Raw genomic sequence first — 24,432 nt, forward strand, 5'->3', positions numbered from 1 at the left:
ATAGACATTCTTAACCTTATGTACCAAATTCCTATAATAAAAGGCAGACTGTGGTAAGCGCCAAAGACAGTTGCAAACAAAATGCTGTGTCAGTTCAGAGGAGGAAGAAACTCATGCGGCCAGGGTGGCTAAAAGAGGTTTGATAGAGGAGAACCTTGGAGGGTGGGTTGTCTAAGCATGGAGAGGGCAGTGGGGGAGCCTGAGGCAGAGGGGAAAGCCTGAGAAAGGGCACAGAGGAATGTACGAAATGGAGTGCTGTTCCCACAGAGGTGGAAGGTGTGGTACATGAAGGGAATGATGGATAGGGCTGGAAGTGGAGGGGAAGGTGGCCCTTGAATACCAACGGAAGAAATTTAAGCTTCATTTCATAGGCAATAGGGAGCCATTAAAATTTTTAAGCAGAAGAATATAAAGAACGAGAATTGTGAACCTGAAGATTAATTGGGTTCTAGACTAGATGGAGAGGAAATGAGGCTGCAATCTCCAGGTGCTGAATAAGAGTCCCGGTTTGGAAAGGTGGTGGTGATAATGGAATGAAGAAAGCAAATGCAAAAAGCAGAATCACCTGGCTCAGGTGAGGGACGAGGGAAAGGAGGTGTCAAAGCTGGCTGTGAGCTTTCAAGATTCAGTGGTTGGTGCCCTTCTGATATACCTGGCAGGCTACTAAGCTTGGACCTAGGTGCCTTGATAGTTCTCTAACCTGGGCAATTTTTCAAAAATCCTTTCTCATGAGGGACTTAGGACTTTCTCTTACTTGAGATTGTCTCTGTCTTCCATTACTTCAGGTAGCATGCTCTCAATAGCATAGTGCCCTGGGGCAGTGTTGGTACAAGACTGGCATTCAAGAAATGTTTACCAAACTGAGCTAAATTGAATTGAATTATTGGTTGTGGCCACTTGTCAGAGTTGCCACCAAAGCTGAATCCAGCTTCTGCCTCCTGGAACTTAGAGACAAGTGAAGCTAAACCAAGTGGATCTGCCACCCGCTCTGAGACGCCACATCCACCCAGGATCCAGGTGACTGAATGGCTGGCGGTGGGGAGGCTCAGCTGTTGCAGCAGTGCAGCAGCTGATCTGCGTGCACAGATGCTCACAGATGCTAGCTGGGGCCACGATGTCCAGAAATGACAGTGGTGGTGTTTGGAAGCTATAAAAATAAAACTGATTACCTTCCCATGCACACAGATGTATTTATACTAATTTGGCAGATATTTGGGCGGGATGGTATTACTTAAAATATAGATTTTACATGAAATTTCCTTGTGAGTGTGTGTGTGGAGGGGATGGGGAGTTGGTTTCTGATTGGCACCTGAAAGAGATGGCAGGCATCCTGCATAGCGGCAGGAGCTGACACAGAAAATAGACAGTGCTTTAAAACATGAGCCCTGAACCAAAGCTCATAGGAGCAGATGATCCTAAGAGCAGGTATAAATGTGTATTCAAGATTCTTCTCACAAAGGCAACTCTGTTTGGCATGTTTTAGGCAGGTTGTGGCAAGAAGTTATTTCACTGTCATTGGTTAATAACACCAGGGATAAAGGTTTCAGGGAGTCCAGAGAAATTCATATGCCCTCCTCTGGTAATATTCCAATCACTAAAAGCAGAGTCTTCGTAACCCAGTGTCAACAATATACCACAGGATAACTGGTGCATTGGTCTGAAATTTTGCCCCTGTTATTGGGTATCTTCTGTCTGCCATGCCAGATGCACGGTCCATCCTTCCCCACCCTCCTCTGTGCCCCAGGAGGCTGACCTACATGGATTGCAGGCACCAGCTCCCTTCTCTCTGGGCTGTTTTTGGGGAGGGCCGGGTGGCGGCAGGAGGCTGGAGGCTGAAGTTCTCTGGGTCCTTTCCTGTGGGGTCCTGTCAGCCTGGCTCCCTAGCCCAAAGGTCTCAGCTGTTGTGAGACAGACCCTCTGCATGGGCCCCTCTGTCTCTAGGGGTCTAGTAACAGCTCTTGCCTCTTTAGGCCCAGGGATCTAACCCCTAACCCTGGGGTGCACACTATACCTCTCCATCCTGCCCACACCTATGTAAATGGCTCCTTTACGAGATTCCTTTTTGAATTACCTAATTTGGGTGTGTCTCCTGCTTCCTGCTGGGGTGCTTCGGATCTACCTTAGTTTTTTCGCAGACTCCATGACTTCATTTCCCCTCTAGGGCCTCACCTTGGAGGTTAAAAAAAATGTGTCCTCTCTCTCTTACTACCTACCTCCGCACCCTGTGCAGGATTTCCACTCTTGTGGGGCCCCTTTCTGTACACTGTTCTGCCCTTATCATGGAAGTCTCTTCCTGAGCTTTTTATATAACTCAGAGGTAGATGAAGGCCATTGATTCAGATCTGTCTCCTCTTTTTCTTTCCTGTAAAACAAAAGCACTGACTCTATTAGTTGGTTTTGCATAGCTAAAACCATATTCCAGTCGTTAATTAATTCTTAAGAGTGGATAGATCTTGTGTTCAGTGCACATTGTTCCCAGTCATTTAAAACAACATCATTGGAAAGGCTCTACTGAGATGGCCTTTCCATTTAAATGTATTAACCTCTGTGCTGCTAATTGTCTCTTTGCCCCTCCCAATCCACTTTTTGTTCTCCAGACTACCGGGCTCTCCCACCCGCTGTATTCCAGTTAGGTTTGGCCAATGAAAGTTACTAGTGTGAGATCAACATTTAGGAGGAGAGAGGGGTCGCGGTATTCATTCTCCTCACTCCCCTGCCAGGTTGCCAGTGGCCCTCCTCCCATGGTTATGGCTCTTGCTGGGCTCTGCAAACAGCTCCCTCACTTTGCCCCTCAGTCCTAGAGTGGTATCAATATCTCACTATTCTAGTACCTGGGTGCTTTGCTATTCCTTTTTGATCCCTTAACCCTGCCCATGCCTCTGTAAATAGTTCCTCCATTGAACTCTTGTCAGTTACCACTTTGGGTATCATCTACTGAGATCTTTACTAACACAATGCCTACCTTTTAATGTCATTCAGAGACTAGAAGGCTGAAGTGCAACCTATCATCCTAGGTTAGGTCTAATTCAGAGGTCATAGTTGGGATCTTAATACTTCAAATCCCAGCTATTCCTTCAAGCTCATTATAACTCATATAAAATTTCCACTGATGTGGTTTACCAAGATATAGTCTGGACTGCAGGAATAAGCTGAATTCAGAATCCTGAACTCTCAGGCAGACATCTCCCTGAGCACAGGATCCTGAAGGAGTTATCCTTGGAGACATAGCAAGCAAAAGCCTTTCTCTAGGTCTTGACCCTGACCCCTCTTGGGTTTCCTTCTTTGAGCTAGTCCACATGTGGACCATGAGGGCCAGTGTTGCCCTTCTAGCCTATGAGCTCAAGTAAAAGCAGACTAGGTGGTCGCCTTGGTCTGTTTCCACCAGGCTCAAATTCAGATCTGGAGAACGACTGGGTGACTCTTCAAACCAAGATGCTTCACATGTTTGTTCAACTTCCATTCAGTGGGCTATTAGTTAGGATTGACTAGGAATTTTTTCTTTAATTTCTTGACATGATTGAGATCAATTTATTTATTTTCCAGTTAGGTTAGAAAAAAAGACATGTGTAGGGAGCTGTGTTAATTGGATCCTTATGTATGGGCACTGGGGGCAGCTGCTCAGCTGGCCTGTCAGTTAATTCGGTCCCTGAACTTGGCTCTATAAATATTGATGGTCAAATTGCAAGATAATTCAAGGTAAGAAAATCAGGAAAAGAAAAAGAGAGCTGTTGTCCCAGGGATATTCTCAATCCTCTCTCCAGAAGATAAACCTTCTAGAATAGATGCTCAAGTGATTGTCTGTGCCTGTATCAGAAACTTCCCTGTAGGGGTGAAATGAGAGAGGAAGACTTGAGCTCACCCAGAAGACAAAACGGGCCACAACCAGCCTTCTTGCAGTGGGCCTATGAGGATAGCGCCATCTTGAATGATGAGAATGACTTGCTGAGCATGGAAACTAGGGACTAAAGCTGACTAAAGTAAAATGAGCAAAGGAAGAAGGAAAGGGGCAAATGGGACAAAGGCTGAGCAGTGTTTTTTTTAAGGCCTCATTCTCCCTCAGCCAGTGCAGGGGAGATGAGTTCCATCAGCAACTGAACTTCAGGCTGAAGTGTTAGAGGGAAGGTGAGCAAATTAATTCAGTTACTTTGACAGCAGCTAATGTTCAGGTCTGGGTTTGAGCTCAAGTCTGCTCCTTTTGTCTTGGTATCTTTGTGCTCATTGCAATGTGTAATGTTAACTAATCCACATAGAAAGGATGCATCATCTCCATGTCCCATGAAACTCAGGTTTTAGTGATCACATACAATTCATCCCATTGGTGGATTCCTCCTTAATCTCCTCCCCTTCCAACTTTGTCTCATGAATTCGATTTTTTGACTGATCAAGACATCTTGGACCCCTGCATGGCATGTGCCTGTTTTCGAATCCTGCAAGATGCTGCAGCTTGAAAGGAACTATAGAAATGAGTCCATCAGTGTTTGAGGTAGGTGCCCAAAATATGTCTCTTGCTTCAGCAATTCAACCTGTGTTTGGAGGGGTGGAAACCCTTGAGAACAAAAGGTAAGGAAATCTCACCAACTTAGCCCATCCAGAGTGCAGGGAAGGATCAAGTAGGGATCCTATGCCCACTATGCAAATGCCCACTGCCTTGTCCAATGATCCTCCAAGGAATGAAGAGCAAGGATGACCACAAGATTTCATAAAGATACATCTCCATCTCCCTGTACTGGGCTTCTTTTCTTGTCTCCCTCATGATTTGCTTTTTTTCCTGCCATTCCAGAGGGACTCTCTAACTTTAGCTTGCCACCCTCACCACGACAAAACCTGTTCTCTCTTCTCGAGTTCCCTCTGTTACTCTCAAGGGTCCCCCTAGTGTCTTCCCACTGCACTGTATCCTAAACTAAGTACTTGGTTATTATTTTTTATAATAAGGTGATAACGGTATTTTCTGGAGACACAGCTTTTGTAGCACAAGGTGAGGCTGGCTCATGGTAACACATCTGTCTGTTAAAGTGGGTTTCTGCTAATATCCAAAGAGCTAAAAGTGACCAGAATGAAGAAGAAATATTTGACAACATATCAATTTAATGGAGATCCAAAACATTCAAAAGAAACAACCAGAACTCAGCACTGCTGGGAGAGGTGAGACTTGCCACAGGATAGATTTCCTGGGGCTCATAATAAAACCTCTACATATAGAACCATGTCGTGTATTCACAGCCTTCCTGGATGTAAGCTGGAGTCTCCAACAAACTATAGTGCCTTTGCAAGCTCATCTTTCTAGTCTGTGATGAACAAAATCAAATATATAAGTGAAGCACCAAAGCTTAGAGGACATTGGGCAACAGAAATGGTGTCAGCTTGTCCCTCATTTGGACCTTACATTTATGGCTCTTCTCCTCCTTCTCTGCTTCCTCCCTACACCACATCCAGTGCCCTTCTTCCTGGTAACTCTCATCTCACTTCTGCCCCTCCATATGATCCTCTCCACAACCTTGTCCCTTGATGGGCTGTGGCAATGTATGCCCTGAGCCCTGTGCTAAGCCGTATGGCCTCTCCCTGTGTTCTCAGTCTCTCCCAGATCCACTTTGCCCAGCTTAATCCTCCCTCCTTCTCTGCAGCTTAGTCCTGGTTTCTTCTTGCCGGCGTCTCCAGGCAGCAATGATGGCTTCATCGTCCATTTCTTCCTCCTCCTCCCTGTCAGTGCTTCTCCGATACTGGGACCGCCGCCCTGAAGCAAACCTCCCTTCCTCTCTCTTTTCCATCCTCTCCTTCTCTCCCTCCTCTTCAGACCTCATGAAGCTCTGGGTGAATTTCCTCTTGGCTCCAAATTCAGAAAAATCTGACTTGGATGACTCTTCCACATCTTCCCAGTCCCTGGGTCTGGCCCAATTTGGACGCTGTGGTTCTGGGGACTCTTCCCCTTCAGAGGGCTCAGGGGTCCGGCGGAAAAAGTAGGGCTCCGGGCTTCCCTCTCGGGAGCTTGAGGTCTCACTGAACATGGACCTGGAGAACGTGTGCATCTCTCTGCCCTCCCTGGTGGAGGAAGCAGAGAACCGTGAAGTGCTTCTTACGGAGTTGCCATTGGCCTCATGGTAGGAGGAAGTGTCCTGCTCCTCTGACCGGGATTTGGAGAACTTGTAACTGGAGGACTTAGACTCCGTCTCCCAGAGCAGGGAAGATCTGGTGTACTTCCCCCTGGAGCTTCCAGACCAATCACTTTGGGGAGGAGACTTTTCCTCTGTCCTGAGGCCACTGAGCCACTTATTAATACTGCTATCCATCTCTTTGCCAGCTCTGCTGCCACTTCCATAACTATCAGAGACAGCCAGGGAGGAGGAGGTGTCTGTTTCGGGTTTCTGGGAATTACTGCGGGAAGAATACCGGAAGCTCCCTATGGCACTGTCAGCGTCCTCATCCCTATCACCCACGTCATCATCCTCATCTTCCCTGACCTTCTTCTTCTTGAAAAGGGAGCTGCGTTTGTTGTTGGAGGCCAGCTTCTCCATTTTGTACTCAGACATCTTCTCCCTCAGCTCTGTTCGCATCTCCTTCTCCTTCCGGCCAAGCTCCTTTAGGTCAACACTGTCAGCAAAGAGGCTACAGATAGGCTTGCTGGTCCCCCTCACTTTGCTCCCAGTACCTTCAGCTCTTGAGCCCCGTGTGACGTGGGTGGACAGCATGGACTGCGTGTCGGAGCTGGGTCTTGCCTGGCTTTGAGGGAGCAGGCAGCCGCCCAGGGAGGAGTCGCTCTGGCCACTAAGCATGGAGACTTGGTCATCCCCCAGGCAGCTGGCTGCTGGTGCCACCTTCATGCTTGCAACAGAGGGTGAGCGGGACAACAGCAGCCCTTCATTTTGCTTCTGGGTGAGAGTTTCGCTGACTACGTTGACAATCCAGTTCTGAATGCTGGCAATGGAAATGGTGTCTCCGGGCCCCACTGGCAGGTTAGGTAGAGGTGTGGTGGGGGCGGAGGCCAAACATCCCCCTACATTGCTTAGGGCCTGAGAGGGATGGGAGCTGTGGCTTTGGGCACTGAGCACCGACATTGTGTCCCCACCGACACTGACTGAGGGGGCTGCGGACCAGAATGCAGACAGGGGGATGCTCCCGCTGGCAGCCGAGCTATCTGCCTCCCAGCTTCCCATGGACTGGCTCTCCTCCAGCGTCTGCCTGCTCCTCTCCAGCAGCTCCAGCCTCCGTTGCCTCTTCTTGGCCAAGGCCGAGTCTTCTCCCTTGCTGAGCTCCACCACCTCCTCCTTGTTCTCACTGCCCACCTTCTGGTGCTTCAGCTTCCAGGCCTGGTAGGCAGATAGGTTGACGTCAGAGAGGTTCTTCTTCTCCCCCTTGGCCTCCTCTGCACGTTGCTCACTGCTGCCGTCTCCTGCCTCCGAGTCTTTCTTGTGAAATCCAAATTGGATTCTCTTGATCTTCCACCTTTCCAGGGCAGTGAGTTTGTCCTTGTTCCTGTTGCAGAAGTTATAGAAGGAGCTGGCCTCAGAGTACACACTCTCCTCGTCGTCCTCCCGCGCCCCGTTCCCCACCTCCGAGCTGGCGTCTACTTCCTCTCTCTTGCTCCTGGAGTGGTACTTCTGCGAAGCCTCCTTCTCAATCTCCAGTAGCCTCTGGTTCCACATGTCCCAGGTGCTCTCCGTGGACACTGAGTCAGAGCGGCGTCTCCCACCTCGGTTCTGGCTGCTCATCTCCAGCTGCTGCTTCAGGATCCGGATGTCCTGGCTGCTCACACTCTCAGAGGTGCTGCTCTCACTCATCGTGTGCCTCCGTCTCCTCCTCACAAAGGAGCCGTCGTCACCCTCCTCCTCCTCTTCCTCCTCCCTATCCCACTTCCGGTGCCCCTCTGCCTGGTACCTCTCATTTCGGCTCTGCCACTCCCGGATGATTTGCTCCACATCCTCATCCTCGGGCTCCTCCTCACCCTGGCCGGAGGAGGCTGAGCGCCTGTCGTCCTCACCCTGGGGGACCTTGCCTGTGGGGAGACCCTGCCCCTTCTTCCATGCCTCATAGAGTTTCTCCTCCTCTTCTTCATCGATGAGGGTGAGGGGCTTGGAGGCTCGGCTGGCCTTCCCCAGGGAGGAGCTACTCAGGTGACTGGTGGCGTCATCCTCCTCTTCCACGGTGAGGGCATGCACTCTGGCCCCAACCGTGCTCCCTGCGTCCTCGCCCTCCTCCGCCTCCTCTTCTCCCCCCTCCCTGCCGAAGTCCTCTTCTCTCTCCTCCATCAGCTTCTCGTTGAGCTCCCGGAGCTGCTTCAGGAAGCCGTCGTTGGGGTAGATGGCCCGCTTCTTGCGCAAGGTCATCAAGGCCTCCAGGATGGCCATGTTGTGGAAGATCATCAGGTAGGCGACCACCAGCACTGCCGAGCGGCTGATGCCCATTTCACTGCTGACCAGGACTTTCCCTGAGAAGAAAACACAAGAGATAGTGATGTAATGGCACTTGTATTTTTTTTTAAGAGCTGTTTTGATGTGCTGCATTTAATATGTTTCCTTTGCTTCTCATATTCATCCATGCTCAAGTCCCATGAGGCACAAGCATCATTGTCCCCATATTACAGATGTCACACAGAGCAGTGACACTGCCCTGTGCTTGAGGAAACATCTTCCGCATTTTCTGAACACAGCAGGGAGTGAGGAGTGGGTGGGGAAAAAAGGAACTAACCACTGTCCCCAGTTTTGAAACACTGGAGAGCACTTTCTCTCCACCGGACTGAGCATCAGAAGGAGGAAAAACAAAAGAATAGAGAAGAAAAGGAATGAGGTTAAGATGAATGAATCACAGAGAAGTAGAATCTCAGTGTTGGAAAGGACCACAAGTCCCTTGAGAATTCCTTTTACCACATCCTTGATGCTGGATAATCCATCATCCAGACTCTGCCAGATGCTTCCAGTGACAGAGAGCTCAGTATTTTAGACAGATATAGACAGACAGACAGACACACACACACACCCCTCTCATTCCATATTTATGTCATTCTAATTTTTTGAAAATTCTTTCACATGTTAGGGCAAAGGATAACTTTCTGTAACAGGCACCCAGTGTTCCTGCTCTGACATACAAGGGTAAATAATAAATATATCTGTATGAATCAGGTCTTTAATACAAAAATCTTTAAGAAAATCACTATCATATTCTTCACTAGAGTTTTTTTTTTTTTCTTTTTCTTTTTCTTTTTTCTTTTCCTGGCTATTCTGGGTCTTTCAATCATTAGTCAAACATTTTTTCATGTTCCATTACTATACTTGCCACTCTCTTCAGGTCAAACTTGAATTTATCAGTTTTATTCCTAAGGAAGTTGTGTCAGTATGGAGCAAGATATTTCAGGTGTGGACTGACCCATACAGAGTAGAGTGGGCCCCTCACCACTCTTTTTCTGGGCACTGGGCCTTCACTGATGCCATCTGAGCTTGCAATGTGGGTGGATATATCACACAATGAACTCAAATTATCTTTTTTATCAATTGAAACCTATAAAGCCTTCTAAAAAAAACTGCTATCAAGCCATGTCTCTCTTATCTTGCAGCATTCTTAAAACATAAAGATAACTCTACAAATTCCTATTGATGTTTTTGGTAGATATAGCCTGTTCTTACAGGCTAACAGAAGCTTTTGCAAGTCTCAACTCTACCATTCAATAGATCAGTTATTCCCCAGCCTCCCCCTCTGCTTTGCATCCTTCATAAACATGACAAACATGCCTTCATTCTATGTTTAAAATGCACACTGGGACCGCTAGAGATCTCCCTCCAGGCTGTCATCAATCTATTTGCCAACAGTCTTCGGGGATATCTGTTAAATCAGTTAAGAGTCCTATCTTACAATATGGGATGGGGGTGACTTCTATTATTATATCTTAGTACCAGTTAAGACCATAGAAGGCCAGAGACCAAGGCAAGACTTGAGAGCCCTGAGGTCCAATAATGCTGAAAGGCCTTATTGCCAAGGCCCAGCAGCCACTAGGGGGCGGTAAGCAAGCAGAATCAAAGCCACTAAAAGAGCATCTACAGATTCAGTGTCTTATCCCCTCCCTCCTCCAGCTCAGGGCTCAGCTGTCCCTCAGCAAGGACCCCCTTTTAACTGGCCGACAAGGTCACAATTTACTACAGTTAGTACCAAGGTCTCATTCACTTCTTCTGGAGGTGGTTACTAGGCCAGCTCACTTCAGCACACTTCAGGACACAAGCAGCTAGGCTTCCTCATAAGGGCATCAAATACAGTTAGACTCAGTCTGGTGGAGGCCAGGTTGGGGTGCCATGCTTTTCCGTGCTATGTTCCTTACACCTGGGATTCCTCTGAAGAGTGTCAGGGGCAGCCTGAGGGACAGGGGAGAGCTGGATGGGTCAGACTTGGGGCCCCACCCAATTCACCCAGAGCAACGAAAGGATTTTTTTATTTTCTCTGTTAGGCACAAGGCCACACTAATGTATAGCTTATGCTTGACACAACTCGAGGGGACGCCTTTAACTTTGAAGTCAAAGTTGATTTGTTTGGTTATGATGAAAACTCTCCAGCAGTAAAATGGCTTGAGGAAGGTGGTCTTTTTCTAATTTGCAGTTGCCATTTTGATTAGCAGCAGGGCTGATGGCAGGGGGACGTGGGGATCATGGTCTGTCTAGATGTGCTTAAAGATTTGAAGAGTACAGCTAGTGGAGAGAGCCCTGGACTTGAGTAAGGCTGGGTTCCAGTTCTCTCACACTCTCAGTATGCCTTTATATGGCAGGCATTTGTTTTGTATCCTCCCAATTCATAATTCTCCTTTTCCTCAGAACTTTCCCCCTCTCTGCACCCCAGGAAAATGAGAAGTACTTGCCCAGAAGCCACCCCCCTTGCCATAGTGGATAGAATTTAGGGTAGACAAAGGACCAGAGTCTGACAAACAAATTTTCTCTCCAGGGAACGTGGAAATGGACTGAGGCAGGAAGTTAGCCGTTATTGTCAGGTCTGTGGTGGGCCATGCTCCCTGAGGTAGAAAGAGATGATGGAACCAAGAGTCCTGAGGTTGTCCAGTCCTTGTCCCAGACCATCCTGGGGCCACCTTCCTGTCTTTTGATTTCTCCTTGTATTGCTGTAATTAATGCCTTTGTTGCTTGTTAAGTAGTTTGAGATGCTTTCTACTTACTGGCAACCAAAGGAATCTTAATTATTTCATGGTGGCCATCACTTAACCTTCCATGAGTGGGATTTCCCAATTTGCAAAATGTGAATACCTTCTCAAGGGGCCATTGCGATTATTATGTAAAATGCCCAGAGCCAGGGGTATGTTTTGCCTTCCTCCTTGTTAAGAACTGACTCGGAAGTATCCTAGAACGGAGAAAACCACAGAAACTAAGGCTCAGGAGGTTAATTCCAGGGATGGTGACAACTGTCTGCCAAGGGGTAGGAAGTGCCCACAAAGGCAACAACCTCTGTAAGGATACCGTCCTTTCCCTGCCTCGCAGGGGTGCGGAGACTAGGGAGGGTGAGCCTGAAGGCAGTTGATAGCAGCCAGGGGAGAGGAGATGGTCTGCAGCACGCACCGGCCGGGCAGGTGATGGGGACCACCCGGTGGACCTGGCAGAGCTGCTGCGCTCGCCCGCAGGCCCTGCGGCACCGCTCTGGGTCGCGGGGAGAACCTGCCCTGGAGGGAGCGCCGCCGTCTCCCTCTCCACGCGGCAGGACACTTGTCTGCTCCGGCCTCGCAGCTCTTGGACGCCCAGCCCGCCGCCTCCCTGCCACGCCGCCACCCTCGGGGCAGCTTCTCCCGCTTCTGGGGATGCGTTTCGGCTCTGCGAGCAGCCTCACTCGCCCGGGATGCTGCGCGAGCCCCGCCGGCCGGTTGCCGCGTCTACGGCTTCCCTCGTTCGGCCGAGAAGTGGCCGTCAGCACCCGGCAAAGCAGCGGAAGAAATCCCCTCTCCCACAGACACGCCCAAGTCCACTTTCGTCAGAAGAAATGCGTTCTTAAAAGTAGGTTTTTTTAAGCATTGAAAAGGGGAGAAAATCATTTCATATAGATATATAATTATTATATACATAACATTTATACATTTATAAATTATTTAATAAAAATGTATACATATATAAAAATATTTCCCCTCTTTGTCTCTCTGTAACTCTGTCTCTGTCTCTCTCTCTCTCTCTCTCTCTCTATATATATGTATCCATTAAAAATTACCCTTCCTGGCCATTGGTGATGACAGGAAATGTCCTTCCCAGGAATAGTTAATAATATTCATTATAATAATGGCTGTAACTTTTTAAACATTTATTATTTACCCAGTTCTGTGCGAAGTAAGCCCTTGTATGCATTTTTACAATTTTAATCCTCACAGCAATTTTAGGAAAATTAGATCTATTTGTTCTATAGATGAGGAAACGGCGGTTCCTTGTATAGAGAGAACATAGCAAATCCTGGACTGAAGCATGGGTTTTTGGGCACCAGATGCTGAACTCCCACCCGCTCTCACTGCATGGGCTTCAGCCTCTCCTCATTGAGATCCTCGTTGAGATGGATGTCCCATCAACTCTATAGATAGTCTCCTATCATCCCACTTAGACTACCGTGACAGCCTCAGCCCTGCTCTCCTCGCTCCCACTCTCCCCTCCCCTCCCACCCGGTCTTGCCCTCAGAGCCCAGGGAGTGAGTTTTCCATAATGCAGATCAGATCAAGGTGCCTTTCAACTCCCTTACCTTGGTCCTCAACTTCCTGCACAATGGGCCCCTGCCACCCTCATCTACCAGGCTAAGCCACACTCGCCTTGTGATTCCTGAATACACCAAGCTTATTCCACCATAGGAGTTTTGCACTGGCACGTCCCTTGGCCAGGAATGTTCTTCTTCCAATTTTTCCATGGCTAGTTCCTTCTTATGGCTCAACTTAAATGCCCCCTCCTCCGAGAGGCCTTCTCAACCACTCTTGAGGGAGCTGGCCAGCCACTCCAACACATCATCCCAGTGCTCATCTCTGCCTCACACTGATCAGTATCTGACATTTTTCTTTCTCTTTCTCTTTTCTTTCTAATTTGTTCTGCCTTCACTATAATGTAAGTATCAAAGGCCAGAAGCTTTGTCTGTATCTTTCACCACAGTGCCTAGACTAGCACCTGGCACATGTTGGGCCCTCAGTAATTACTTATGGGATCAATGATGGTCCATTCCTTTCCCCTTGTCCTAGAATGAGACAACGACCGTCTTAAGACAGATGACCTCCAGACAGCAGATAACCTGCAGGTTTTCATAACATTCCTTTTGTCCTTCCTCGCCCTGTGGAATTCCAGCAGCCTGGAGCAGACAGACCCCCTCACCTCTATAGGTCAGCAGGGCTTCATCCAGGAACTCGGCTGCCTTCCGGAAATGCTGGGAGATGTTCACCTCAGGGAAGTCATCGACCTCCACACCCAGGTACTGGATCTCCAGGCCAGTGTAGAATTCAGGCCCAGTGTAGACGCCGGTGCCATGAGCAGCATTCAGGATGTGGGTAATTCCCAGCCTCTTCAGCCTCCCCTTGTTCACAGCCACACTCCTGTAGGGAAAGAGGCAGGGGCGTTTTTTGCCAGAGTCAGAAATAGAAAGGTGCCTTACCACTGAGATTGGGAGCCTGCTTCAGCCAGGTCAGGAGGGCCACAGCTGGGTGAATACCTCCTTGTCTGCTCACCCATGTGTCTGGGGCTCACGGGAAATATTGTTATAAAAAGGGACCGGTGACTTAGCTCTGGCGAGAGAGAGAAGGGACGGGGAGCTGGGCAAGGGAGGGCAGGAGAAAGAAGAGAACAAGATCGATGTGTAAGGAAAACTTTGATTGGCCCAGAGAACTCTAGGCTAAAATTCCATGCCTTTGGGATGCACAGTTATCAAGACACAGAAGTGGCAGGCAAAAATAATAATAAAATGTGTGCTTCACATTGATATGGCATGCTATACTTTTCAAAGTGCTTTCGTATGCATTAGTTTATTTTATCCTAATAATAAACTTAAGAGGTAGACAGTACAACTATTCTTTTTGTTTTTTAGGTATTATTATTATTATTCCCCACCAGTTTTTAAAAAATTGGGGTATAGTTGCTTTACAATGTTGTGTTAGTTTCTGCTGTACAATGAAGTGAATCAGCTATATGTATACATATATCCCCTTCCCATTTGAAGATTGTAAAAATGAATCAGATAGCTTTTATGACTTGTTCAAAGAAAAAGACTCATAAGAACTGGGGTTCGGGGTTTCTAGTTCAGAGCTTTTTTACTGCAGCGGAATAAATAGAGCTTAGTTTAAAGAGGCCCTGAGGACAGGGTTGCCCAAGAAGGAGCAGAAGCTTTTAGCTGGTGATATCTGGAGATGCCCAGGGTCCCTGTTGATCACAATGTGAATGTTTCTGGGTCTACAGAACTAATTAGGGATCACTCGGGACTTGGTGCCCAGCTCTGGGAATCAGGTCCCGGGCAACCAATTATACCACAGTGGAGTACAAGACCCAATGTCCAAAGCTATTTTCCCTACTGCCTGCCCTGGGGACCCCAGATTCCCTCCCTTGCATCTAGATATATGGGTAATTACATTGGGAAAAGATCTCATTAAGTAGCCAATAGATCAGCAAAACGAATTTCACAAACCAGCCTATTGCTACCAATTATGCACTGGCAAGACCACAACAAAAGCACCAGGATGTGAGTGAGTTGTTTTGGGTTTTGTTCTGGAAACCACTGATAAACTTTTGAAAAATAACATTTTTTTCTTATTATAAAAATAACACGTGTTTACTGTAGGAAATCTGTACAATTCAAAAGAAACCTAAAGAAGAAAATGAAAATCACTTACAGAACCACCTCCTAGAGAGAAGTACTATAAACTTTTTATCACATTTGTTTCCAATTTGTTGTCTAAGTAAAAGCATATACAAACACAGACATACACACATACTATATATATTACTCAATTAGCATCATATTATATATATTTGTTTTATAACCTATTTATCCTCTTAATATATTGTGGGCATTTTCATAAGTTGGTAAATATATATAAAATCAATATAGTCAGTGGCTCCAAATGTCCCATTATGTGGTTGTTATGGATGTCATGGGATGATGGTGATAGTGAGGTGTGTGCTGGCAAGGCTCTGGGCAGGAAGGGAGGCCCAGAAAAGGCACCTGGAGGGGCCAGGCTATGATAGAGGGCCCTGGCAGAAGGTTGGAGGATAAACAATCATGCCAGCATTTTTGCCCGGGGATCTCTGTGTGCAGGTGGGTAGGTGGGGCCATTCTCCAAGTTCAGGGCTGGGAAAGTAGTCAGGCAGCATCAATTTGCTGGAGGGAGCTATTGAACCTTTGGTCAAGGTTGGAGGAGTTTCATCTTAGGCACTACCCAGAGTGGTAGGACAAAGGATCACGATACCCCCAAGACGTCAGACTCACTTCTCTGCTATAAAGACGTTGGGCCAGACCTCATCCACCTCATTCCAGGGAGCCTCTTGGCGGTCTTGAGCCAAGGCCCGCTGTAGGTCCAGGATGCAGGGCGTGTTGTACAGGCTGGTGTCATCCGTCTTCTCCCTGACGCGGTTGTACAGGTCCTCCACCAGCAGCTGCTCGGCAGACTCCAGCATGCCTGGACACTCTGCCTCGGCCTTGACCCCCTGCGGCTTGAGTTCTAGGGGGACGGGAAGCATTCTCATCAAAGAGGAGGAACACCAGGGCCTTCCCTGCTCCTTGGGAGAACCCACTCTTGGCCCATTTGCTGCCAGGACTCTGCGTATGGGCTGAATTCCTTCAGATCCAGCAGGATCTGATCTGCCAGGAAGGACTTAATGGGGACCCAGGAGGAGCCTGCATTGGCCTGAACACTTGTCAGGGTCAGCAGCATAGGTGTACTGCGGTGGGAGAAGGGACATCAGTTTCCCTCATCTCCTCCCGTATTTCTCTAAAGCTGGCTGATAATTTCTTAGACCGAGGTCCTTGAGTAGCTGGTGTATGTCCAATTTATACTTGTAAATCCCTCAGTGACCCACACAAATTAGACGCTTAGAAGCATTTACCAGATGAATACATGGCATTCTTTAGTAACATAATTCATTCTATTAGTTTGACTCCTTTACACATGGAAGGCAAATAACTCTGGGAAAAGTGAAACTTTCAGCAGTCACTTATGCTAGGTCACCTTGTAATACACCTTTAATTTACTTATTTCGTGTATTGTCTGTTTCCCCCACTAGAGTGTGGGCGCCTGTGATCCTCAGCCTCCCAGCTCTCTGACAGGTGGCAAAAGTTTCCTATGAGCTCTGACGCCAGTCACAAAACAGCACTCGGGGCCTTTCTGACAACAGCCCAGAGAAGCTCAAGTTTCGAATGAATTCACATTCTATTCACCTGCCTCTCGAGTGAAACTTCTCCTCCTAATGTATTTGCTCCCAAATTATCAAATTTGGAGGAAGGTAAGATCTTTCGTTTCTCTAAGAAGGTATACAAGAGAGCAAAACCTTTCCTTTCACTTTGTAGCCCAAAAGTACTGAGTAGAGAGAGGAAAAAAGAAGGTAAGTAGGAAAGGAGTGTCCTCTGTGTTGGCCATAACCTCTTGCTGGCACCACCTCTTTCCCACGTGGGTGAAGAGTGCAGCCACATTTGGCAATAGACGTGGCCCCGCCCTTCACAGAACGAGCAGGTGTCTGTAAGCCGGGCTGCTCAAGTCTGCGGATCCAGGAGTCCTGGGTTCTGCCCAGGGCTGACGACTTCATTTCCCTAAAGCTTCCTTCTCCTCTCCACCCTCGTCTAAACCACCTGATGTGCACCCACATCCCTGCACAGGTCTCAGCTCTAAATGTTCTTTGATATCCGTTTCAAAAGCAGGAAGAAGAAAACCTCTGCAATCCCAGTGCTCTATTTTGCTTAAAAGTAGATGAAGCGTTCCTATTTTCTCCACCACTCTTGGCTCTCCTGGGGTCTTACACGGCAAATGTAAAAGCCCCTCTCTTTCCCTCCCCTACTTAGATATCTTTCCTCTACTACATGGAAAAAAACCCCACAAAACTCCCCACTGCCTCATTAAAATATACAGCAATGTCTTCCTCGGCTATTTATATAGCAGGTTATTGTTTTGATTTCTTCCCCTTCCAATTTAAAAACAAATGTCCCAGCCCCTTATCCCCACTGGGAGCTCCTACTTTCCCTAGCTCTCTGCTCCACACTTCAGCCGCATCAATTCCTCCCATTTATTTCTACTCGCTGAGGCTTCATCAGAAGAGAGTAAAGCCCAGACATTTCTCCTTTGCACTCTGTCAGATGTGTGGCATATGCAGACTTTCCTGAAATTGGAGGGTTCTTCGACATCCATTTTTACCCCTCTAATCACTACTGAGTAGGGCAATGTTTTGAAGTATCACTTGGTACATTTCCCTTTTTTCTGTAATTTATTCTTTTTTTCTTCCCCCACCATCCTTCAGCCACTCAGACTAATGAAACTTGGGCTTAATGCCTACAAAGGCTTAGGATAAAAAAAAGGCATTGCTCAGCTTCAGGTCACAGTATAAATGCTGAAAGTCCCTAGCACCCCATAGACCTGAAAGCGAAGCTTTCAAAGAGAGGACACGGTTTTCTCACAACCCCTAAACCTGGACTTTTACTTATCAAGAGCCAAAGCCTGGAGAGATGTCCAGAGAGTGAAGCACAATGCAAGGGTGATGCAAGATGGAAGGTTAGGGAAATTCCCAACCACACAGGAGGGAAAAAGAACTTCCAGAGTTAGGGTGGTGCTGGGAGCAATTTAGAAAGAACTAGACTGGGATCAAGACACCTTGGCCTGGCTTGGAGCAAGGTAACAGTGACCCCAGGTAGGGTGATAAAAGAAAACAGAAAAAAGTAGTTACTTGAGAAGATGGGGCCTCCTAGGGTTCCCAGATCAACAAGCAACATCAGGTAAAATATCTCACTGCTCATGAGGTATTTTAAAATATCTCATTGCTCAGGAGATCCAGATGTCCTCAGGGACCCTGGTGGGGACACAAAGGGCCTAGGGACTAAGCAAGACCTGGGGTTACATGGAGAAGGAGTAGCATGTTTGGTTCTCATCACTAGGGAAGTGATCATGGCCACCAGCTGTGGATGCCAGATTAAGCCCAAAGGCCAGGTGGGCCCTGTGTAATTAACAGGACTGCCTTATCTCACCCCACCCATCCGGAGTGAGAGAGAAACCAAGCGCAAAGGGAGGAGAAAGGAGAGGAACGAAACTGTGAAAGATTATTTGCCCAAAATTGATTAGGAAAAAAAATCCATCCAATTGGAAGGAGTATCCGTGAATAAATATAGTACGTTTTCTGCTCTAAATTTTTTTGTGTAAATATTAACATCTCTTGCCACCCCACCTTTCCTTACCTCCTCCCCATTCATATTTCAGTTTAAAAACCATCTTTAAGCATTAGTGGAAATGCAGATTTAAATCTAGACATCCCTTTGAACAGAACTCTCTGGATGCTCCTAGCCATTTCTTAGGCTCTCAGGTCTGCATCTCTAGCATAAGCCATCGCAGGGCCCCTGAGGTTAACTGAAAAACTGGATGAGGGGCCCTAGGGGCAGATTGGAGCTGCCTCCCTGTCTGTTGCCTAGAGAACTGTTCACACTGAGGCATAATAATTTCCACCTCTGTCCCATGAATGTTGATGAGGAGGGGTTGGAGGAACTGCCTTCTTTGGATCCGCTCCTCTTAATGTGATGGGAAGCACGTGAGAAGCACATTGACACCTTCCAATGGCCCCCTTCCGAGAGTCTCCAGATGACCCTTGGACTCTCCCTCCTCCCACCCTGCGTCTGATGGCATCACCTTCATTGATGATCTGTTTAGCTGCAACAGCTGAGGAGAGGTGAATGGGCTCCATGAAAATGCTTTCTGTTTCTGCATCTGAGACCACTGAGTACCTAAAAGAGGAAGATATTCACATGAGATGACTCTGGGCAGCATCTGAATGGGAGGCAATCTTTTTAGATAAGAAACCTAGATCTGATTATAGCCACGAGTGGAAAACAATGAGATAAAGGGAATGCCTTCCTAAGTTTAGGGAACCTAAGAATGCAGAATTCTGGGTATGCTATGGCTTAGTATCCTAAGTTTAGGGAACCTAAGAATGCAGAACGCTGGGTATGCTATGGCTTAGTCGCCTATTTATTTTTAGACCAGAGTTGGCACCTTGATGTTTAATGACATGGTAGCCTGGGTTGTGGCGGGAAGAGACTGGGGAGAACTCACGCTGATGTGGCTTCACTTTCTTTGTGTGTTCCTACCCTTGGATGTACTGCTGCTCCTTTTTCTTTTCTTGTCCCTGCTCCTCTGTTACCAGTACTGTAGGATGTCCCTAACCGGGCTTCCACCAGGGTTCTGCTGGATCGGTGGACTGGGTAGGCTGCCACCATTCCTTCCATGCCCCGTATCTTCTCCCTGCTTAAAGGGCATGCGCTGCTGCTGATGAAGGGCTGACACAACACCGAGGGAAACATGAAGATGTGCTCAACTGCACAGTCCTGATTTTGAACACAAGAAATCCAGGATCAGCCTAAGCCCAGGGATGCAATAGAGTAATTTAGGTAAATGTCAATTTCCCGGAAAGAATTCAGCAGAGGTGTCCAAAGGGATCTTTGAGGAACACGGTAAATCAAGGGCAAAAACAAGGGTTAGGACCATACTACAGTGGTGGGTGCCCTCCTCCCCAGTGGGTTCTCCTCTTTTCCAGGTGTTGTGGTGAGCTTTGGGTCTTTTTTGCTTAGTCTTTCCTTTATGTCCAGAGAGGATTAAAAAATGGCAAGAGGACTTAATGGATACTATTTTCTTTTTTCCAAAAAATTCCATCATGCCCCATTCGTTTTACAGTCAAAACTTCCCTGCACCTCATCCCCTAGCAATCACTGATCTGTTTTTTTTCCCTATAGTATGGCCTTTTCCAGAAGGTTAAATAAATGAAATAATACAGTAGTCTTTTGGATCTGGCTTATTTCACTTAGCAAAATGCATCTAAGAGTCACTATTCTATTGCATGAGTGAATAATTTGTTCCTTCTTATTGCTGAATATTTCATTTCTTAGGCGCCTCAGGCTATTGCTGCCATCACTGTCACATTGCCCTGAGTCAAGGTTGTAAATTCCAGAGGAAAACATGATACACACACTGCTGATGTGGTAGTGGTTTGGATTCTGGTTTTCTTCCTCGATCTGCCTGAAACTGTTTACTTTTCAGAGTCCTCAAACAGCAGCTGTATCCTTCTGCCCACGTTTTATAAGGGCAATCCACGGGAGAGTCTAGGTGGAGGGTGTGTTTGCCATACCCAGAACTAGAAACTTGTCCATTATCGTTTTGCTTTTAAAAGTCGGAAGCCAATGTGTTTCCTGACCCTTGTAATTGACCTATTTTATCTCTGTGGAAACCTGTAGAATCTTCTTTGGTTCGCAGTGTTAAGAAATTTCCCAGTGATGTTCCTTGGTCTGTGTTCATCCACTGTGTTGGGTATGGATACCATTTTTTTTTCTTATAAATTTATTTATTTTATTTATTTTTGGCTGCGTTGGGTCTTCGTTGCCGCGCGTGGGCTTTCTCCAGTTGCGGCGAGCAGGGGCTGCTCTTCGCTGTGGTGCGCGGGCTTCTCATCGCGGTGGCTTCTCTTGTTGCAGAGCACGGGCTCTAGGTGCGCGGGCTTCAGTAGTTGTGGCACGTGGGCTTCAGTAGTTGTGGCTCGCGGGCTCTAGAGCACAGGCTCAGTAGTTGTGGCGCACGGGCTTAGCTGTTCTGCGGCATGTGGGATCTTCCCGGACCAGGGCTCGAATCCGTGTCCCCTGCATTGGCAGGCGGATTCTTAACCACTGCGCCACCAGGGAAGTCCAGGATACCATTTTTTTAAAAAGATTTTTTTTTTTATGTGGACCATTTTTAAAGTCTTTATTGAATTTGTTACAATATTGCTTCTGTTTTATGTTCTGGTTTTTTGGCCACTAGGCATGTGGGGTCTTAGGTCCCTGACTGCGGGATCGAACCCACACCCCCTGCATTGGAAGGCAAAGTCTTAACCACTGGACCGCCAGGGAAGACCCTGGATACCATTTCTGAGTGCCTTTTATAAATTTAATCCTGACAAAACTCCCACATAGTAGGTATTATTATTCCTGCTTTAAGGTGAGGAAACTGTGGCTCAGAGAGGTTAACAAAATTGCCCAAGGCAGTAAATAAGTGGCAGGGCTAAGCTGCAAAAATAGAGCAGTCCTGCTCTGAGTCCAGTCTTCTCTCCACACAATACACTGATACCATTCTGATTGGAAAGGGGAGGTGAGTTGGTTGGTGGAAGAAACCCCAGCTGGATCCCCAGGCCCAACATAGACTTTGACAGAAAAATACTTAAAGAATACTTGTTGGAAGCATAGATGGATGGATGGATGGACTGGGCTGAGTTGAGCTGAATCCAGCTGAACTGAATGGAGCTAACTTGGAATTAGATAAGTTTAGTTGATTGATCAGCAGAATAATTCCCTTGTAGTAGACATCCACATCAGATTTCCCCCTTGGGAAAATGATGTGATCAGAGCCAGCAAGGCTATGAAAAAAGAAATGTCTTTGACAGAAAAAAGGAGTAGCCTATGGCTCTAACCAGGACATGGTTAGACCTGCCCAGGCAGGTCAGTGCAATGTTGTATCATTATTGGTAGTTCCTGAGGGATTTCCAAGAGCAGCTGTGTCAGATCATTCCCAATCTAGCCCAAGTACTCCTTGTGACAAGAAGATGCATTTTCAAAAGCGTGACCGGGGAGTGAGGGTGAATTAAGGGTGAGGTTTGTGAGATATTATCCTTGGATGCTAGAACTAGAGAGGTTTTTAGAGGTCTGGTGGCTTGGTAAAGGTAATAAAGAATAGAACACCTGGTTGGGGTGTACACAAGTTCTGTAAAGGTACAGCTTACGTAGTCTTATTTATCTCTGTACCTCCAGCATATGGAAGGTGAGTAACCAGGCAGGTTTTGATGACTGAGTGGAATGTGAGTGGACAGATGGGTATATGGATGAATAGATAGATGGCTGGATGAATGGACAGAATTCTAGGTACCAGGCAAGGTGTCCACATATCACCTTGGGGATCAAACTTGATGGTCTCCAAGGCCCTGCCGTCTCTGGTCCCTTTCTACTCTCCAGCCTCAGCTTGCACTGGCTTCCCTTGGGCTCAGTCCTTTCCAGTACACTGGTCTTCTTTGGCTTCCCATCCCCGCCAAGTTTCCTTTTGCCCAGGCACTTTGCAGAAGCCCATTTCGGCTGCCTGGATGGTCAGTTCTCCTCCTCCTCACCCATCGTTCAGATCTTAGTTCAATCATCATTTCTTTAGGGAAGTCTTCCCTGATCTCCACCTCTCATTGCACCATAAACCTTTCCTTTATGGCACTTCTATTTGATGTAACTTTACATTTATTTATGAAATAATTTGATAAATTCTGCTTCCTATGCAAGACTACACCCTCTATGACGCAGAGACCACACCTTCTTTATTAGACTCATTAAACCACATCTGTGGCAAAATAGTCTTAGGATTTTTAGGGTATTTTGTGAGCTGTTGGGTTCCCAGAACCTAGCTCAATGTCTGCTTAATAGATATTTTCTGATTCACTGACTGACTGACTTTGTCCTCAGTACAGTACCACATTTAAGGGAATGTGGCAGGTACACTAATTACAACACAACAGTATTTATCAAGTATTTGCTACGGGCTCATCATTTTACTGGGCTGCCAGTAGCAAACCCAGGAGCAAATCCAGGGTCCTGGCTATGTTCTGTCCATGCTCTCTCTCTGCCCTTCTGAGGCAAAGATGTATACAATCTCGGAGGCCTATATTGGCAATTAGGAATTTTTTCTTATGGTAGCCCCAGATCTTTGACACTCCTCGAATAGTGGTCTATGTCCACTTCCCTTGAATCTGAGGGGTCTCTGTGACTGATCTCACAATAGAATATGGTGGGAGTGACACAGCCAGTGTCTGAACCTGAGCCTTAAGGGCAGCTCCCTGCTTCTGGCTCTCAGTGCTCTCTCTTCGGAGGCCCTAAGCTGCCATATTAGAAGTCAGATGACACCAACAACCCCGAGGCCACCAAGCTGGAAAGGCTGTTGGCCAGCACTCCCTGCCAAGCTCCCAGCCAACAGTCAGCCATGTGGGTGAGCCTCTTAGAGCGTCATCCTTCACCCCTTGGGCCACTCCAGCTGACACTATGTGAAACACAGACAAGCTGCCCCGTCCTGTCCAAATTCCTACCTGTAAAAAGGGGAGCAAAATAAAATTATTGTCTTAAGTCATTACATTTTGGGGTAATTTGTTAGGCAGCAGTAGATGACAGCAGTAACACTATACCAAGTGAATTCTGAGCAAATGCTAAGGCACTCTTCTCCCTGATAGTAATACAGAACCTAGGAAATAATCAGTGACAGACCCCAATTTGTTGCAGTTGGGAGGTAACAACAAAATAATACCAATATGAAAGTAAGCCCCGACAATAGCGTCAGGATAGTGTCAGACCCTGGGGATATTCTGGGCCCAGGATTCAGGGCGGTCTCGGCTTTAAAATATCAACATTTCACAAAACTAGAGTCAGAGCCTTAAATTTTATATAAATGTGAGCCACATTTCCATTTCAACAATATTTATTAAGGGAGTTTTATTCTTTTATTTATTAATAATTAATATTATTTATACTATTATTAATAAAAATAATTATTTTGTTTCTTAAGGGTCATTTAAAAATGAGGTTTGGCGGGGGGAATCAAAACAAAACCCTGAAAGGGTAATTAACCAAGAACTCTCGTGTAACTATGGGGATGATAAGGGCTTCCTCCTGGCATGGCCCCTCACTTCTCGCAGAGGTCACTTTTCTTTGTTCCTCTGCAGGCCTCCAGGGCTCTCCGTTGGAGGAAGTTACAGGCACAGACTGAAAAGAGTTACAGAAGTCCTCACCTGTCAGGTGTGCAGAAAGACCCGAGCCAGAAGTCAGCAGGTGGTGTCCCCTGGGATCCCCACCTGGTTCTGTCTTTCTGCAAGCCTTTGATCCTGCCATTTTCCCCAAACAACATCGACTTCAGATTGTGTGGATTTGGTTTCACATGACAAATACCGGGAACTGATAACCTGTCCTGAATATACCTAAACTCTGAGGCTGCAAGTTTGCTAGGGGAGAGAATATGAAATTAAAATCTGAAAATAAAAATGGTGGGGAAACATCCTTCCTCCTTGTTGGTGGTAAAGACTGAACTCCAGCTCATGGGTCAGTGAATCTGAGAAATCACATTTGAAGACCACCCAGTACACTTTTGAGAAGTTGGAGGTTTTAAGATTGAGAAAAGAGGGGGGGTTAAGATCAGATGCCCTCCCCAATCCCACATTGCATCTGTTTTGGCTGCTGATGCAAAAATGCGAGCAACAGTAAACTCAGCTCGGCATCCTCCAGTGTTGA

General features: G+C 47.0%; 1 protein-coding gene across 1 annotated transcript in view; it reads right to left on the minus strand.

The window, feature by feature from the left end:
* Nucleotides 1–5,065: 5,065 nt before the first annotated feature.
* STYXL2 (serine/threonine/tyrosine interacting like 2) overlaps nucleotides 5,066–24,432 on the minus strand; it is a 32,984-nt gene continuing 13,617 nt past the window's right edge. The window contains exons 3-6 of the mRNA XM_082437171.1: nucleotides 18,794–18,888; nucleotides 15,403–15,634; nucleotides 13,302–13,519; nucleotides 5,066–8,419 (exon numbers count right to left, since the gene is read on the minus strand). Of these exons, the coding sequence (XP_082293297.1) occupies nucleotides 5,598–8,419; nucleotides 13,302–13,519; nucleotides 15,403–15,634; nucleotides 18,794–18,888 (3,367 nt within the window). The 3' untranslated portion in view covers nucleotides 5,066–5,597. The remainder of the gene's footprint in view (nucleotides 8,420–13,301; nucleotides 13,520–15,402; nucleotides 15,635–18,793; nucleotides 18,889–24,432) is intronic.

Source organism: Balaenoptera physalus (genome assembly GCF_965194825.1).
Source record: "Balaenoptera physalus genome assembly, chromosome: 1".
Classification (NCBI taxonomy): Eukaryota; Metazoa; Chordata; class Mammalia; order Artiodactyla; family Balaenopteridae; genus Balaenoptera; species Balaenoptera physalus.